Genomic DNA, 20523 nt, shown 5'->3' on the forward strand with positions numbered 1-20523 from the left:
CTTCCAGTTTTCAACACAGGTGCTGCCTCCCTTATGCATTTGTCGCGTGACTCTACTAATGTCATTTCCAGTCTGACCTTGGCGCACTCCTCGGTTAGAGTGGAGACTGGTAGCTGCAGTATTCCTTTACCATAAAGTCCCACTCTGCTGAGGCAGCGTGGAACTCCCAACTGTTTCTTGATGTATGAACTGATTAAAGCTTCCAGCTTCTCTACTGTTGTCAAAAAAACCTTGTACACAGTCAGTGGCCACAGCAGCCTCAACAGTAGACCAAACTGAAAGCACCAGAGTTTCAGTTTGCCCGGTAAAGCGTTGCTGTCTATGCTCTTCAACCCTTCCACTGCTTGTCGTCTAACTTCTCCCACACGAACTATGTCCTTTAGATCCCTGTCGTACCATCTCCCAAGACTTTTCACTGGCTTCTCAGACACTGTTGGTATTGCCTCACCATTAATGTAGAACTTTTTATCTGCTACTTTACCTTTAATTATAGAGATGCTCCTTGATTTATTGGGCATGAATTGCATTCGTGCCCATTCAATGTTATTGGTTAATTTGCCCAATAACCGATTAGTGCAGGCTACTGTTGTAGTCATGGTTGTCATGTCATCCGTGTATGCTTGAATTGGTGGTAGTCGCATTCGAGAAGACAAGTGCTCTCCTCCCACTACCCATTTTGATGCTCTAACAATTACTTCCATTGCCATGGTAAAAGCCATTATTCCAGCTTCTAGGTATTGCCATGTAGTGCTGAATTCTGAAGTTGAAAACGAAATTGCAAATCTCCAAAGTAGGCTTTCACTAAATTTGTTATTGTCATCGGTACACTGAAAAAATCAAACGCTACCCAAAGAAGTTCATGTGGCACTGAACCATATGCATTAGCCAAATCCAGGAATGACACATGAAGCAGTTCTTTAATAGGTAAGTTGACAATCTCTGAGCAGTAATGCTGAAGAAAATCTTGCCTTCTATATATATATATATATATAATCAACTGGTATGCCTGCTGTGTACACTGATTTTGGAATTAGCACACCCGCTAAAAGTAATTTTCTACACGGTCTGACTTTCTGTGTCTACAGCGGATTTCACTCCTGGTTGATAAATGCGTGAAAGGCAAGAACAGTAACTCCTCTTACAGTTGAATATTTGACCTCTTTCAAGTAATGATGTGCCCTGGACATCTGTCATGCGATCATTACCACAATACAGGCTATTCACTCTGCTACATGGCTGTATGTCCTAATTTATAGGACGAAGAAAAAAAATCCACCGAAAGATTTTCATTTCTCTCTTTGATGATACCGTTTGTTATGTTGCTAGGTCAGCTGAAGAAATACATCATTGAAATTGGCCAACTGTCAGAACAAGCTTATAGTTAAATTATACCTTTTCCTCTGCAAAATGACTCATTTTAAACCATCAGATTATAATTAGTGTTCCACAATTTTGGTTTTTATCTTTAGTTTATTTTACATATATTAAAATAGGGATAAAAATCGGTAAAAAAAAAAAAAAAAGGTTTTTAAATGAAACATCAGTAAAATCAGGGTAAAAAATTGTATACACACTTTACATGTGGAATATGATGCGTAGCAGATCTGGTTTCTGACTAAGTTTAATGTCCCTGGCATGTATGATGAAGCAGAGTCTGTGCAAGTCGAGGCCAGATTTTCCCAAGTTAGCTGGTACTTTGTGAACATTTGGGCAATCGCTGTGCTGATGGAAATAGTATCTACAGAAGGTATGAACATGACATCAGCACAAAACAAGCCAGGTTTATTCACCTTGAAATTATAAAAAGAAAAGAAAATTGACAGAACTTGGCAGTGCAAGCCATCGGGAGACAATGGTGATGCTTTAGTTTATCAACTAAAGCATCACCATTTTCTGTCAAATATTTACGATTAAGATTGTCCGCGTTTTAGCTGATGGATAGTACTGTTGCACAGTCACCAATACATACCTCTGCAATAAACGGTGGCTGTCCAGCATAGCACAGCTCTCTAACAAACTCATTATTAAAGTGCCTGTTAAAAGCCGCACAATGGATTGCTTGTCTCTCAGTTCACTTTATTGTTTTAGTTTAATGTGTCGCTTATTTTTTAGTATGTTCTTCTATTGTCAGCGAGCGCGAACATGCAGCACCTCAATGCAGCAGTATTTGCAGCACTATGCATCCTCTGCCTCATCTGACCCACTTCTGCTAAGTTTGCTTTTTGTATATTTCGAAACCTTAATTTTCTTTTGAATATTCATAAAGTGATTTATGTTTTCTCCCCGTTCCCCATACACTAAAAAGATTATATTTTCGTGTAAGTATTTCAATTTAGTTTTTGATCAAGCTAGTAGCTACTACGCCCAGCAATTGCCACAATATTCAGACTTTGATTGGCCAACACAATCAGGTGATAATATGTTTGTGAAGTAACAGAGAACCACTTTTTAACGTTATTTGATCCTCTGACGTCTAAACATCTGATGTATCCTAGGATACAGTGTAGGGCTGCTTATTACAATGTCGGAGTCAAAATAAAACAGCATTTTAATCAAAATATTGTGTATTTCCTAGAAAATAGTAACAGAAAATATTGAATAGACAAAAAACCAACAAAACTAAATCCTGTAATTTTTCGGTAAAATTCGGAATAAACCAGAAACAGGGAACACTAATTACAATATACAGTTTATCCGAATATAAGAATAATGTTGAATGTGACAGGCTAAATGTGAAACTCAAAGAAAAGGAAAATGACATCTGGATTTGTGTGAGCTATTTGGGTGGATACTTTTATTGATCAAGTCTACTTAAGCAACCAAAAGGGCAGCACTAAACTTCATGTAGGAGAGTTCAAACATGCTTATACCAGTGACTCCTTCTGGGAGCATGCTGAACCCAAGTCACCACAAGAAGTGTTTACAAAGCATCCACAATACATCAATCCAATCACATAAAAGTATTAGCTATGGTGCCAAGGTTTTACATTATTTTAAATATCTAGTTCTGGCTTCCAAAGTTAAAACTGCAGAGATGGTGGCTTTTATAGGTCTGAAATGAACAAGAGTGTCTTTAGAAGAAAAAGAAAAACCCATCAAACTACAGCCTGCTTATAGTCACTGATCCCCCCACTCTTTTTTCCTATCCTGTTTTACAAAAATGCTAACAGGGACTGCTTAGCATCAGAGAGAGGATCACCATAATGGTGCAACAGAACCGATGTGGTTTCAGAGCAGGAAGTTCACCAAGGACAGGTTGAAGCAAAGAAGACGTTTGACATGGAGAGTGCAAAGATTGCTTGAACTGGAAAATCAAAAATGAAAACCTGTTCACTAATAATATTTGTGATTGATTTGGGTTTACCCTTATTGCTTATAAAAATATAGCCAATAGATATAGCCTTCATTAGAAAGTATGCATAAGAAGGTGGCAATGAGATAGATTCTGAAAACCTCATACATTTGTGTGCATCCATGGTGTACAGTATGTGTGTATGTACGTATGTATGTATACATACATATACATACACACATATACTAATTTTTTGGTACGGGGTCCAAATAGGTATAGCAAAACCCTTAAATGTATTTTACCACTAAGGCAAATGTTATTGGATTTATGTCTAAAGGTCACGTGGCATTGCACAAGTAAACTTCCAAATGTTATTGCAAAATATGTTTTCACTTACCTAAAACATTTTGAAGACTGTAAATAACTTTTTTTTTTTAAAAACTTCTTTGAGAATAAGTAGGCTTTCCCGCTGCAATCGCTTGTCTCTGCTAATAAACTGAGACACTGAAACTTGGATTCTGAGTCACTGGCAGTTTCCTCCAAACCATCATCGATATACAGTACTCCGTTCATACTAAATTAAAATAAACTGACTATTACATTTAGTAGAGCTGTGCATAAGACAATAAATGTTGTATTACTGTCGCTTTTATAAGGCAGCATTATAATAACATCTTAAAGATGCATCCCTGAGAGTGAAGATAGCCTTATTACAAGTTATGCTGATCAACCTTTATATCTTTATCTAACTTTTCTTCAGCTCTTTGCTTTCTCTATTTTTACTTGATGCATCTGGCAAGTTATATTACCTTAATGTTTTAGCTGTGTTAATCCACCTGCGTACACAGCTACTTTTTAACGGTTACATGCAGAACATTCTCTCAGACACTTTGCGAAGGCTGGCAGGACCATCACAGAAGCAGACAGTATTATTTAACACTCTTTATCACAGTGTAGCTGGGATAACCCATGTGTTTGAGGTTTGCAGCAGAATAAGGCAAGGGCGCAACGATGATGATGACAGTGATTGAGAGTAAGGTAGAAGTGACTGGAATGTTCAAGTGTGAAGCTAAGTGAGAAAGCTGAGTATTGCTATGCAACAGTAGTCTTATTTGTACCGCTGCAGCATAAGAGAGACGGTGTCAATACCGTAATGTACCTAAACCGTGGTGAACCGACTCACCCCTAGGCTGCACTGTATCTCTGTCTTCTGGACAGCAAGTCAAGAAACACTAGATTTGCAGAGCCCAGTTGAAGTATGTTAATGAAAAGAAAACATTTTTAAAAATCTCCACATAAAAATAGTTAAACTTACCCTGGGCTCATAGTCAGGGCCTGTCCATCTTCCTTCGATTTCCTCGTATGGGGGAGCGACCCCTTCTCTTCTGGCCTGGTGATACTCCTTCCTCAGTCGCTGGATCCGGTCTACATTGCTGGCTGCGCCCTGCCCGCTGTGAAGAGCACAGCAATGTAAATACAAGGTCATCTCTTCAGCTTGTTGGCAAAATAAAATAAATCCAGAAACAAACATTGCAAATGGACCAGAGTTTTCATGTCAATCCTCTGAAGCAACTAACCCACTGGTATAGTCTAAAGTGATTTTGAATAGCCAGGCTTCTCAAGGCTTCTGTTACTGTATATTCTGTTTAATTATTTATTTTCAGAAATTAAGTTGTCAACATAACCATTTATCACTACCACATTCTTCTTCCAATTAGAAGCAAAGGTAGTTTTTACTATCCCTTAAAAACATCATGCCTCTCTGAGCATAAAGGCAGATAAGTGACAGCATAATTCTGTACTCACAGGCAATCATGAATTTCAACTAAACTTCTGACAGCTATTTAAATATATGTGCCACATTCAAACGCTGCATTTAAATTCAATCACCACCACATGAATATATGCATGCACAAAATCCAATATGATATTATATGCTGTAAATCAATGGTCAGAAGTGGCTTTCATATACTACTGATAAGACAGGCATAGTTTCTTTAGTCAACAAATCTAAAAATATATATTTTTTTTTCTGTTGAGTTGGGGTAGAATGCTTTGTAGTTTTGATTATAGTAATAACCAGCATTTTTTTTTACTGTGATGACTAAAGATTTACGTCCACCTGGAACACTTTTGAACCCTTTCCAAAATAAACGCAAATTGCAAGAAACATTTTATACAAATCATGATTTTGTTTTATATTCAGCAGTACAGACCCTAAGTCTGTCATAGAAGTACACGTAAATCTGCAATGAAATAACAGTGCTGTACACAAGCTTAATCTCTTCAGGAGTATATGAACAATATTTGGTTTAAAAGTCACAACAGTGTACGAGGAACAAAAGACACCACTGTGCTAGTAAGTAATTGAGAAAAAGAATGATCAAAGCACTACTAGAGTAATACCTTTACATTTACATTTGATATAATTTATTATACTTTTATTATAGAGAATTTCAAAAAAAGGAAAACTACCATACCACTGAAGCCAGGACAGCATTCAATGGGCCCTATTGGCAAAACTTTAACTTCTATAGCCCACAAAACACAGACAGTCTGCCCTCTAAGTCTGTCAGATGTCTGTCTTGCCCATCATGACTGAAACTAGAAGGAAGATAGCCTCCTATATTATAAAGTCATGGTTAATGTTGGTTACATATTACATGAATATAGACACAAACACAGGGTTAAAAGAGTTATCAGAAAAAAATAATGCAGTAACTTGTACCGCAACAGTCATGTACAGAGAAAAATGGACCGCTGCATTTAAAGGTTTATTTCTACTTTCTACTCTATGGCCATGTTTCAATGATGAAGCAACTTAAAAATCCTTTTTAGCTGACACGCCATATGAGAAGTTGTTGTTTTATGCTGCCATGAAACTCAAGACCATTGAACAGAAAGCCACCTAAATTAAATTACAAAACAAGAACAGAAAACATCAAAAACAACCTTTGCTACTCTCCTCACTCTCAAACAAAACGCTTTCTACAAAACACAAAGCCTATCTGCTGCAAGGTTTTCTTAACAAAGACTGCCATTCATTTTCAAGTATTTAAGACAGAAGGCATTTATTTTATGTCACACTGTTTTCATTTCGAAACTTGCCCCACAGCTACTTAAAAACAGAATCGCTGTTGAGAGGTTCAGCTAAGCGAGCATCAGAGTCAGATTAAGCAGATGACTCCCATTACAAGGCAGAAAGCTGCATAGACAGTGTGCACAAACTTGCCATCTGTGTGGTGGCGAGTGACTCAACAGGTGCTGTAGCACAGGCTGGTGAAGATCTGTCAGCCAGGTGGAGTTTCAGTAGTGCCCCATTATCCATTGTTGGTGCACTGAATGCATGCGTAACACAAACACCATCACTGTGTTGTCAGGATATGTTTCAACAATTAACTGCAACACTAAAGTAAAGACACAGTTACAGTTACAACAGCCGACTGGAAAGGATAAACTGTTGGGGGGAGGGTCTCGCTACAAATATTTCAGAAGAATTATGATTATTCGCCTTTGTTTTGTCCTCAGATTGTATAATCTTTATTTTACTTAAAATGGCATTTTAAAAGACTAAGGCCAACATATTTGTGATCTCTTTAAACCAGATTCTAATAGCACTGCAAACACTGGTGCAAAAAAGTGCTAATAAATTTGCCCGGTTCAGTTAAGATTCATATAGTTGGAGACAGTAAAACATGTCAAATCTATTTTAAATAGAATTTTTTTTTTTTTTTTTTTTTTAATAAACAGTGGATCAACTCATTCGCAATGATAATGAAATGTTTAACTATCGCTAGACGATGGGGTGTTGAAGTGAGTAGGCGCTATAAAAGAAACACTCAAGATCATGGCAGCCTGCTGGTTTTTTCTGTCTTGTTCTATATGTACTTTTCTGGATTCTTGTTAACAAGCTGCTAAGAGTGCCAGGCATGCCAAATGGATGATGCCACTGGGAGCTGACAAAAAAAAGTGTAACTTCAAGCTGCACAAAAATAACAGGACATGTGTTTGTGCTGTGCCTCCCATGAAACTGAGAAGAATGGAAGCTCTTTTTCCTCTTAATTACCAAGGCATGAAGCTAAGACTAATTGTGTTGTGTAAACAAAAAACCTAGGGAAACAATGGCATGTTATGTGCTGTGCCCCCCACCCTCTCTACCACGACTGCCAATCCCCCCCCCCCCCCAATTTTATCGTTCAACCCAAGGACAGAAATCCTAAAAAACACCCCAGTGATGATGAGACACCTGCTGGGGGAAGTTAAGTCTGCAGATTTATATTTTGCCAGTGCTGGCAAAGTCTTAATCAGTACATTTCATTCCCCTCAGGGTGATGCTGTTCTTGCTTTCAGAGGAGAAAGACAAACCCCATGCCTACCTGACCGGCAGCCAGAAACTTTATGCATCTCACCAAGAGTTTCAGTCCCCTAGGTTTTAATACGCTGACACATCTCTGTTTTAATAACAACGCAGCAGTCCATTTTCACAGCTCCATGCAGGGTTTTCAGTCTCATTTGTGGTTCAGACTTAATTTTTTTTTTTAATTTAAAAAAAAAAAATGTTTTACCCCAACTGCAATCTGCTGATATCCAAACAATAAGCACGATTGTATATCACAGTAGGGGAATAAACAACCTACAACCTACAGACTAATCAGCCAACAACTGAGAACTCATAAGGTTAAGACTGTTTAAAATGGGCATTTCAGTAGAAAGGGATTTATAATGGAAAGCAATATGCCTGCCAGTTTAACACTTTAAATTCTGCTTTTTTTTTCTTTCAGCTGATTAATTGTCCTAAATGCTCTTTGTCCAACAAAAAATAATGTGTCTTGCCTTGAGAGGACAAATGTATGCTGACATGCATCCCACTGTGTTTTCCCCTCACGCAAATGTTCCCTTATGGCTAGTTTACTGGATTTATGGAACACCATAAAAAAACAACAGTTTTATCAACGTCATCTATTGATTCTAACAAAGAACAAGAGTTTTATCATAAAACCGTAATTTAATTCTCCAACGAGCTGCAAGTAATTTACCACCCTTCTAAAAGCTTCACTTGCATGGTCATTTTTTTCTGAAAGTATACTGTTAGGTCTTGTTCAATAGTTTAAAAGGACATGATCATGCTGTCTATCTTTAAATCATTGTCCATATAAAATTTTTGGGAATAATAGGTAACTAACACCATCAGTGCAGGTTGGACAGATTGTGTTCTGCCAGCCCAAATTGAAATCAAGTGTGATTTGAAATTAGCAGACGGAGACATGGCACAAAAGAGATGGTCTCTATTTTTAAACAAAGGACCAGGTATTAATTTGCTAAACCAAAACTGAACTGAGACACAATGTTAAACTAATATAGGTCACAACTAGAGAGGGCTTTGAAGTACCAATTGCAGTGAAACGTCATTGAATAAACACAAACAAAACAATATGTAATGCGCGGGGGTGGTGTCAAATTTAACACAAAGGTTAATGTGCGAGGGATTATGCAAATACTTTTCAAGCAACTGTAATAACTGGTTTTTTTTTGCTGAATAGATTAATTTCAAACAAACTTTTCATAACAAACTATTAGTCAGGCAGATGGAAAGAATACAGAGATAGCCTTTAAGGCTTTAAAATGGATTTTCTTATTTTCTATAAACCAGTAGCAACATCCACTTTTCTTTCTTGTGTCCTAATACCTCTTGGTTCTTTGTTTATTTAAATTTAAGGCAAATAGGCAAATTTATTTTATAATACAACACAACTGCTACCTAGTACCTCTCCCTTCCTGTGTTGTGGGTCAGAGTTACAGGAATTATCCCATGCGACGTAGAGCACAGCATGTGATTAGGCACCAGTAATCTATAGCTCTGCATTTGAAAAGTACACACGTCCTGGAAAGAGAAATGAACACCCACAACATCTTTAGCACAACAGATGGAGGGCAGTGATGATGTTCCATACCATGCGCACAAAGCAATAATATGCAATTTTGTTTTAAATCATACTTTCAGCCAATAAAGGCTTTATTTAATAACTTTATAAGACACAGTTTATTTTTTAACCATAACTGTCTTCATGTGACACGACATATTGCTTATTAAAGGAAAGATGACTGTACAATTCCTATTAGATTAAAGGCAAATCTGCAACAAAATGTGTGTCATGTTAATTAAATATGATTTATCTACTCCACAGATGGCCCAGTCATGAATTAGAAGATGGAATTCTTAACCGTACCACGACTGGGTCAACTTATTAGTCAGTTAAGACTAAATTAACGGTTAACCCTTGCAACGCCGGACACTTCCTACTTCACTATGGTTTACAAGGCTCCAATCTCATTTGTTTATTCAGACTGGTTTCTACGTACGGTCCAATTAAAAGGGCAAATTTACAATCAGCCCCAGGCACTGCAAGGGTTAAAGAACTGAGTTCCAGCAGCCATTGATCCATGACAGGAACTCTGTGACGGCCAGCAGTTCTGAAGTTTCTTTATCTCGGTGCCCTAGAGAAACCTCCAGACTGCAGCAAAATGCATTGCGGAGTGTATCATTCCGAAAATCCATTAGCTAATCCCGGGAACATAATTAGAGCTGCCATTTTGATTGAGCGCACACCAGGCAGTCCAAATGAATAACACTATCAATGTTTAATTAGAAATCACACAGCCTATGGCTCAAAACTCTTAATCATACAGCTCACTTGCTACAGTGTTAAAATAAAGTGTGTTTTTCACTATGACCCCCAGAACAGAACGAGAAGGGGGTAATAAATTGGCAGAAACAGTTCATTTGGTCCCCACATTTTGTTTTTTTAATTTGCGACCTAAGCTTGAGTATTTACGTAAAGGGGTAGGCATATTTATTTTCCTCGATCCGAAGAAACCGACAAGCTGACATAATATACAGAGACCATTATTCATTTAGTTCCTTAAGAACAGTGTTTATCAAAGTCTGTGAAACCAAAATTACTATAAAGCTGGAGAATTACAAGCACTGCAGGTTTTTAACCACATGGACTGTTGAATGGCCAGTGATTTCCTAAGGGAGCTACATGGGCTTCGCAATAGTCAAAGTGTTAGATTTGACCACTGCTGTTGAGAAAGTAAGTTATTATTTACTTTAATAAACATTACAAATTGGTATTTAATGGCCCTGGCTTTATTTACAATAATACAAACTGGTGGGAGACTGCAGGAGAAACCCAGCTTTACCAGGGAGCTTACTGATAACAGTGACAGGCTATCACTCCATAGCTCTGCTTGTATTGTCTGCACCAGAATATCTGTAATCTGAAGAAATTGTAGATGCAATTTTTCATTTGTAATGGTTTTTAATCAGAAAAAAAGTCAGCTCAGCAAATCTTAAGTGCTCTGCAAATAGTGGCTTGAAGCTTTGCCACATAAATCCCAGAAGAAATGCATCTTTCAACAATGGTGCTGCCTGCTTTCACGAAGGCCTCGCTGCTTTCAAAATTTATAGTTTCATTTTAGAAATGGACTGTAAAACGCCTTGGTATAACTGTCAATCAATGCTGCCTGACAACAACCAATGGTCCAGATTTACGTGTTAAGCACTAGCCCAAATCGCAGGAACAATCCAGAGTGGTTAACCAAAGAAAAAAGGTGCCCTAAATAGATGTGGTATTTAAAAGAAAGACAAAACCAGGATCCCTATGTGTTGCTTATATGAACCTCTGCCCCCTTCTTACAGACAGAGGCAGACGCTGCCAATAGCAACCTTAATCATGATTTAACAACCTGTGAATCCACCTGCACTCAAAACTTGGTCACTGCTTTTGAAAAGCATTTAAATAATACTTCCAACATTAGCTTAATGCAAGATACACAGTCATTTTAGGAAAGCCTCCTTCTGAAGCAACAGTTTCTTATCTTTTTTGTAAATTAAATAATGACACATTTAGCCTAGTTAGACATATCACATGAAGCCTGCATAGGTACAATGTTGGCCTACTGTACACACACTAAGAAAATACCAGTAAGCAAGAGAAGTAAGAAATATGAGCAGTATGGCTTTCAGAGCCTGTAACAAACTTGCATCAAGTGAACACAGTGTGGAGCTGGGATTGTAAACAGACAGTAGGTCAAAGACATATGTAGGGGCAAGACCATTGACTTATTATGCCTCGAAAATACTTGTCTGCCAGCCTGTAAGAAGCTGGAGATCCACGAGGAGGAAATGCGTCTGGCTGTAGGATCAAAGCAACAAACTGGAAAGTGTATACACAATTCATAATGTAACCAGCAGAGCCACCATACAGCATTGGCTTGAGTTAAAAAAATATATATATATATATATTAATACATTTCAGAAAATGTCAGAGAACACAGTCCTGTAATGAACCTACATGGGGCTCGGATCAAATGCTCATTAAAGACAACAGGTAGGAATAATAATGAACCATAACTGCTACCACTACAGCTTGTCATGATTCACTCTTTCTCTATACCGTTTCCTAGGCTACCCCCAGCATGTCAGCCAGTCACAGCTGTTGAGACTCATTTTCATTGGCGTATATTTTAATGTTTTATGAGGCAGCTAAGAAATGGCTGATTAATTCAGTTATGGTACTACAAAATATATTAAAAAAGGGTTATTCAGTCTAGGACAGCTTGATCGTTAATACTAAGAGATACCCTGGGAAAGATATATGATAAATCAATGCAGATTGGTATGAATACAAAGATTAAAAGAATGTATGTTAACAACAGGCATCTGCTGCCACAGCTGTAAAAATGTTATATAATGAAAAAAATGAGATCACTGTGGCCTACATAAACTGTTTGTACATTAAGAAATGGAAGCGTGACATACTGTACAGAAGCATCGACAAGTTCCACTAGATATCCAAACTTGTGGTCAACCTTCTAGTTAAACGCTAAAGAGTGACATACAGTACTTGCACCTCCACTATATCCCCTTCTTCAGGGATAAGCATTCCCAGCAGGTGATAAACACTTTTGAGAAACATTATAAATTAGACATTAGACTACATGCAAAAGCGACCTTCCAGAAATGATTTGTTATCCCCTGCTGGGGAACAAATCCGATATGATGTTACACTTCACAGATGTTTTCACAAAGAAATCACTTACAATATGTAAAAGCTATTGCTAATATCAGAATATGGGGATATAGGGGTGACTGTCTGTCTGTCCCTTCATCCGTATGTCACACTTACATTGCATATACAGTTGTAGTCAAAAGTTTACACACCCCAATGGAAATTTGAAATTTCTCAAAAACAAATTATAGGAAAAATCTTTTGAAGCAAAAGTTTTGCTTTTGTGGATGAGGAAAAAAAAGTTACAAGAAATAGATGTCCACAATTATTTATTTCAGCATTTTCTTTGCCAATTTGACCAATTGTCATGAAACTTTGTATTAACATTAACTATCTTAAGTTATTGAGAGTATATTATTTCGGTGGATATAGGTGCTTGTCTAGCCCTTCACATTCTTGCCTATACCTGGATTATCGCTTATGAAGTAATGAAATTGGAATATTTTTTCTATGCTATTCTGTACACTGTTAATAACGTTACAGTCATCAACTTTTTCATCATACTGATGCTCTAATTTAGACTTTACAGAGGTACTTCTTGTTCTTGTATATCTACTACTGTGGTTTCTGTATCTCTTTTTCACTGCAAGAACACAATCCCTATTCCCTGGTGATAAGCACAGTGGGAAAAATTAACCCAAAAAATAAAAATCACATGGCAATTTCAGTATCAGTTGAAAGAAAGAAAAAAAAACTTTTCAGTTTCAACATAAATGACAGTAAAACGTGTGCTCTTTAGACTTCTCTTGTATAGATTAAATGACACTTCCCCAGTTTAGTGACATTTTCTCAAATGGAGTTTGACAACAAAAGGCAGCCTTTTCCGATAGCTTGGAGGAAACCTTTCTAACAGGAAGTGGCACCGCTTTTGAAACGGCTTTTACAATTGCGACAAAAATGAAGATGATCTTTTGTGGCATTACATTATTTAGAAAGATCTCTTATTTTGGGGGACAGATTGAAGCGACACTACACCTGTTTCTATTGATGTTTTTTTTTTTCTGTAGCCACTACCTACAGAGCTGGCAGTGAGCCACATGGTTAGAGATGAAAGACTATGGTGGCTATTCTCTTCATTCTTTCAATGGGTTTCTGCACATCTTGTTACTGATGAGTGCCCCTGTAGTCTGGCAGAACTGAGGTCCAGAAATATGCAGTCCTGCTAAACAGATTTAGATTGTAGCCAAATGTGCTGGGATTCAAACTCCACATCTCTGAATCATGCAAAGGTTAAACTGATTACCATACTATTGTGCAGAATTACCGTCTGGCTGGAAGTGGATGAAAATGAAGTCTTAGTTGAATGAGATACACAAACGAGCAAACATTTAGTCAGCCCAGATCTTTGTTTGTGTCTCTTCTATCTGGTCTCCTTTCAATCTCAGAGTGAAAGCTTTCAAAAGGCAGAATATACAGTACCTTCCAAGCCTTAGACATTGTGAAAAAAGACCCATTGATTTTTTTTATGTGCACCTTGGTATAAACATTTACTTTGCCACACATCTTGTCCATTCATATATTTGAAATCTATTGAAATGGAAATTCTAAGAATCTCACAGACTTTAATGTCAACAAACTGACCTTACTAACCTGCTCTATAACCTCAAACTATATGAAATAAACTATTTTCCCATGTTTTTTATTAAATGGTGAGAAACGTGTTGCTAAGTTGCAAGTTACTTTTGAAGCAATGGGAGTGGATTGGGGGGGGGGGGGCATCGATGCGTCGGGTTGACAGTTGGTGGTTATTTTAATTAGGGGAGTAGGTAAAGGATTTTTTTTTTTTTTTTTAGTTATGCTCCCATGAGAATGACAAGCCAATTCAGATGGACAAACTTGTGTGCTGTCCATAACTGCAAGATGAAGAATGACACTTTACTAGCTTTCTCAAACTAAGCATGATTAGCATTACTACTGCCTCTTGTGCTTGTTTAGCTCCCCGCCTGGTGCATTACAGAAATGGCCAGTGATTTTAGAAGTAGCAAATGCATTAAAACAAGCATCCACCATCATTACCTGGGAGAGCGAAGGAGAGAGCGAAATACACACTTAAGACTAGCAGCCCATTAATCTGGCTTCATCTTTTCTCAGAGTACTCAATCAAACAGAACCAGCAGATTAATTAACGCCCTGAAAGAAATCAGTAAGGAGCACTTCAAAACTCTCCCGATCAACGCTAAAAGCTTTTCTGGATTAATTTATCATTCTGGTCGGTGAGACACATCAAAATAAATACATACATACATAAATAAATAAATAAATAAATAAATAAACAAACAATTTGAACCCTTTGCACCCTCATGAAATCCCTTCTCAACTTAACTATCAAGCCCTTTTACTCGAAATGGAAAAGCACTCCATTTAGCACTGCTTAACTCACTCACGTCTACATACAGAACACAGTGTATAGTGCCCTGGCTGCTAATGTACTGTAACGTTTTACAATACCTTTCCCTCCTGCTGCAGCTGCTGCATCCTACCTCTCGCATTAAAGACAATTATTTGCTTCTAATTGGACACAAAAAAACCTAGTGGTACTTTGGTTGTTATAGTAACTTTTCTAAAAGCTCTCCTGCTTCCCTCTCCAGAGGCTTGTAGTAGCTTTCAATTCCAGATCTTGATAATGGCAGCTGTAGCAGAGAACATAGGCAAAAGGGCTTTGACATTTTCTGTGAAAGGGTTTTATCATGAAGTACTTTTAACAAGCTTCCCTTAAGAAGTCAAGATAGAGAGAAAGAGAGTGAGAGAAAGAGGGAGCGTGTGAGCGAGCGTGTGTGCGTGTGTGTGTGAGTGTAAAACTTGTTACCAGCTTACTATGTCTTTTTAGGACCTAGAGAAAGGATATGGTAATTCCAATAATAAAAAGCTTTTTTTTTTCTTTTTTGAAAACCTGCCTTTTGGGAATCTGAAGATGCATTAAACTACAAGTATTTATACGAAAAATAACTTCAACAATTAATTTTTAATTAGCATAACAAGACTAGGAAGAGAAATCCAAATCTACCAAAATAAATTAAGACCAGCTCCATAAATGACAATACATTGAGTGTGTGTGTGGAAGGGAGGAGGGTAGTTTATGAAGAGCATCAACTGTCCTTGCTGAATTTAAAAATAAATTAAGTGTTGGTTGCCTGCCCTTTCCAATTTCAGAAGTTTGCTTTATTGCCTCACTAAATGACTATGACTGTTAATTATTCTTATATGCCTGACCTTAAATAAAAAATGCCATCTCTAACATCTTCATTTCACACATTCTCACTTTTTAGCATTTAAACTTTAATTGGAGATCTGTAACAGGAATTGAATAATCTTTCTTGGCACGATGCATTCACATACAATTGTGACTTCATAATTAATCAGAACATTTTTTCTGAATACCATAAACTGAAAAATGATGACATTTTACTACTAGTATATTATCATCATCACAATCACAAAGAAAGGCATTACCGGTATTTATAGTACACTGTACATAATGTATTCTTTAACTTAATTACACGTTTCGAAGATGCTCGTGATGATTTTAAGAACCAGTGCTTGCAATCTTAAGGAGTACAAGCCACCTTTACAACTCTTGCCTTCTTCCCCTTGCCGGACTGGCATGATTTACATTCTATGCTTCTGGCAGCATCTGTTTTACTATATGGGTCCACTACGAAACCCTTCATTTATAGTCTATAATACACAGCTTAATATTCTAACCTACTGTTTTACTACTGTTGGCTTAAAAACAGTCTAGTAATGTTTACTCTACAAATTGCAATGAACACTATTAAATACATCTGGGACCATTATTGATTTTGGTTACAATTATTCTAGTTACAGTATGTATGTATTTTATTATTTATTATAATATATATTTTTTGCCCAGGGAAAGTAACACTGGGCATGTGTTAAAGTATTTATTTGCTGTACATTTTTTTGGGAAATTGTTATCTGCTTTCCAGAAAGCAGCACATTTTAGGTGGGGACTTTTATTTTTATGATATGGACCAAAATATAGATGGAAAACAATGAAAGCCTCAAATCACGGATTTACTATTAGTAAAAAAAAAATAAACTCCCCTTTTGACTTTTACATGGAGATATATGACAAAAGCAATGTTTTTTTTATTTATTTTTTTACTACGAACAACAAATATGTTAAACAAATACTTTAATTGGTTTCTTCAGTAGTTTACAATTGACAACATAAGCAGACTTTAAATCTTTTTTAATTATGCAGTGCTACTAATGGGACTTTGCATGTGTACCGTGCACTAATTACTCTTAACAACGCATTATCATAAACAATCTTAATGGCCCTGGCATTCAATCGGGTATTATTTTATTCAATCATTTCACAGCAGTGTGCATCAAAGCGTTCAGCTTGTTCAGTGATCTTTATAACAGTGTATTAGAATCTTTTAATTGGATGTTTCCTAAGTGCTCCTGCTGATGCAATACTGAGAATGGGGAGTTAAAAGTCAAAGGACACTGCAGAGACTTTGCTGCCAAACAAACACACAGATAAAACTTACTGAGCTATACAAAGTGTCATTCTCTTTAATAAAAATTAAAATAAACTGCTAATGTTTCATTGCTTAGATCTGCTTAGAAGCCATTACTGGTGATTTTGTGACTTGCATTCATTTAAGAGTAGAGATCCTGCTGAATATCTGTTAGCAGTTAAACTGAAATAATGTGTTTTATTAAATCTCTCCTTAGTGTTTACATAAATGATCAAGTAGTGAGTAAAGCAGATTCCTGTACCATAACCCCCAACCCAAGAGACCCGGGGAGGTCCTGAACATGAATATTACAATTCCTAAATATTTAATTAGAGCTTTTTAAAATTATAATTCTTCTTTTTCATAATGCATCCCTATCTAATTGTCCTCTTTAATCAAACATATTAAGGGAGTCTAAATATCTGTGCTTTTTCTTATACACATATTTAGAGTAGCAATCTTTTTAGTGATTAACCATTCTTGGACTTGGGGTCCCTGCGGATTGAGCTCAGAATAGACAGCTAAACACCCCTGAGATAATTACAGATATTATTAAATCAAATTCTACCCCATAGACACTGGACTACAACCGTAAATAAAGAGCATGTCAAATATTTAAATACAATCTGTTTTGCTTGTATCTGTGTAAACACTAAAAAGAAAAAGTAAACCATATCTAATTTTACAACGTCATACAAATTCATTATAATCTAATTTAGCATTCACCTGCAGGCATGGTTTGTTTTTTTGGTTTTCTTTTAGCGGGGCGTAGGGACATATTAGTCTAATGCAATTATCATGGTATGATTGTAAAAAAAGACCATCACTATTTCTGGTACCTGTCAGCATACGGAGCGGGCTGGTTTCGAGGTTTGTTAACCTTGGCGTAGAGTCCTTCCAGATGCTCTTGATCTGCAGGAGGGTCCCTCTGGTAGTTAATGGGTGCAGGGGGCAGGTGTGGGGAGGGTGGTCTGTACACACTCTGGGGCGGTGCCTTCTCCCTGAAGTTGTTGATTCGTGCATAGTTTGGGTCAGCCTCATCATCTTCAAAATCAGGCAGTGGGGGACCATGAGCAGGAACGTGATCATATTTCACTTTGGCTTGCTTCTCCCTCAGCTCCTGGTGTTTCGCCTCAATCCTTACATTAATAAAACAAACATTATGGCTTGGTTACGTTATATACCAACACTGACAGAAAGAGAACCCCTGGAACACGGTGTCTGGAGCACCCCCTACAGGGGATTCCAGGGAATGTACAATGGCTTAGACAATGAAAGGAAACTACGTAAATATAATAGTCTATATTCAGATTCGTACCCAAATGTATTAGGGTTTGCTATAATATAAAATAAATCATTTGTTTGCAATATGAGATTCTGAACATAATTGGTGATTATTGTATAACTACCCATCCAATCATTTTATCTGTTAACCATATTGTGAGCTCATAGATCTAAACTTTAAAAGGTGACTCTGAATTTAAGACAAATAAGTGCTTGTACACAAACAATCCCTTCAGATTTCATTTTGTTTAAATGTAATCAAAGCTGCTGCTGTAATGTATATCTGACTTGTTTGGGACTACCATAAATGAACGCGTGAAAACAATTATATTTGGATATTGTGCAAGGCACTCTTTTTAAATTAAACAAAGGCTAATTTAGTTCAGCTTTTACTTAAATGGAAATCCACTCTGAACAAAAACAGCTCTTTGGAGCCCTTAATGCTCTGTGGATTATTATGCCAAATCGGCACATGTTTTTTTTAACTGCTGATGCATTTACTTTAAAATCTCTAATAGCACTAACAACATGTACTAAAGCATTTTATTTTATTAAAAGAAATACACTGCAGGCAATTTCATCTCATTTTGAAAAACTGCCATGAAATAAGAAACATAAAAAAAAAATACTTGGCTGGATTTTACTTCCACTTTTTTCCAATTATATGAAAGCTTCAGCAAATAACACAAAAGCTAACAGAGGATATACAATTAGAGTGTCTTCTGTTCCAGATCGGTGTTGCCTGTGTGGGAACTCTTTTGCTACTTCTAGATTAAATCTTTTGTTTATCAGATATCTGAAGCTCATGAGCTGGCTTATATGGTACTCAGAGCAGATAAGACAGTCACACAGAGGTAAAGCTGACCTTCCATGGTTAGGTATTCCTGTTGAGTCATGTTGTGGACTGCTTAATAGAAATACCCATTAATCCAGTTTCCTGACCATTTGCCTAATCTGCAGCCTGAGGGCTAAAAACAACCCAATTGTCATCGTTATTCAGGCACATTCATGAAGTCTAGACTGTTTCAATGATTGTGGCCCCTTCTTCACCAGGAAGGTCTTGTATGCTAAACCACTGGTCAGGTTAATCTGGATTTGACAATAGGCGATTCATTTTGTAATTGCTTAATTTTGTGGTCTGCACAGCATTAAAGTTTAAAATTGTCCCTTAAGTACCAGTATAATTCGCTTCTTAGGGACTGTAAGTAACTGAAGTCGGTAACTGCCTGACAGCGAGTCGTGTGGTGCAGGAAGGGGTCACTGGGAGAACCGATTGTGAATAAAATTGAAACCAGATGGAGGTCCAAATACAATTAGAGAGACTGCTAAAGTCCTTTATTAGGAAAAGAACATCCTCAAAATAGGGGCTTCAACATCCTGCCCATTCATTAACTGTTTAAATACTGAATGAGGCTCTGTCAATCAACATGTGTCAAGCAGATGCTGGAGACGGGCCCTCGCCAGTTTCTGAACGTTAGTTTCAGCTCTCATGCCAAAAAACTACAAAAAAAAGTTGCATAGCATCTGTCTCGAGCTAGTTTTTCTTTTTAAAGTACTTTAGTTGGCCAAAAGTGATGCATGCCCTATACTACTTCCCCAAACAATCATACTGAAAATGAATAGGACTCTTACCTCTCTCTCTCTTCTTTCATTTTCTCAAGTTCCTCCTCACTAAGCATTTCAGACTTCTGTTTGTTAAGAATCTTCTGATCCGGCTTTCCCTTCTCATCCTTCTTTTTGCCAAACCTGAAAAAAGTTCACAAGGTTCCATTAATTGTAAATAAACATGGTTGTGCCATTTTATCCACAATATTTCACTCACATATCCATGAGTACTGTCTTCTAATTAGAAATTTGTATTTTTTTCTTAATCACCTTTTAATCATTTTACATTTTAGGCAGATTTTGTAGACTACATTCCTAATGGAAGTGTGGCTTATTAGGTTGGGTTACAAATGGACTTTGCTAAGGACTTGTTCCCACTGGTCTTTCTCAGATATACCAAAGCTAGACAGTTCAGCAAGATATAGTCTATTTCCATTGCAGTTTCTCTGGTCCACCTGTGGTGCTACTGCTATCACTTTTGATATTTTGTGATTTCTGTCCAGAATAAGTAAAAATAGCAGTATTATTATTATTTATTTATTTATTTATTTATTTATTTATTTATTAGCAGACGCCCTTATCCAGGGCAACTTACAATTGTTACAAGATATCACATTATTTTTTACATACAATTACCCATTTATACAGTTGGGTTTTTACTGGAGCAATCTAGGTAAAGTACCTTGCTCAAGGGTACAACAGCAGTGTCCCCCACCTGGGATTGAACCCACGGCCCTCCGGTCAAGAGTCCAGAGCCCTAACCACTACTCCACACTGC

The 20523-nt window shown here is 37.1% G+C and overlaps 1 protein-coding gene across 1 annotated transcript in view; it reads right to left on the minus strand.

The window, feature by feature from the left end:
- LOC117426954 (partitioning defective 3 homolog B) overlaps positions 1-20523 on the minus strand; it is a 242904-nt gene that overhangs the window by 32698 nt on the left and 189683 nt on the right. Inside the window, exons 19-21 of the mRNA XM_034045222.3 lie at positions 19773-19886; positions 17696-17995; positions 4608-4743 (exon numbers count right to left, since the gene is read on the minus strand). Of these exons, the coding sequence (XP_033901113.3) occupies positions 4608-4743; positions 17696-17995; positions 19773-19886 (550 nt within the window). The remainder of the gene's footprint in view (positions 1-4607; positions 4744-17695; positions 17996-19772; positions 19887-20523) is intronic.

The sequence above is a fragment of the Acipenser ruthenus genome, chromosome 11, assembly GCF_902713425.1.
Source record: "Acipenser ruthenus chromosome 11, fAciRut3.2 maternal haplotype, whole genome shotgun sequence".
Classification (NCBI taxonomy): Eukaryota; Metazoa; Chordata; class Actinopteri; order Acipenseriformes; family Acipenseridae; genus Acipenser; species Acipenser ruthenus.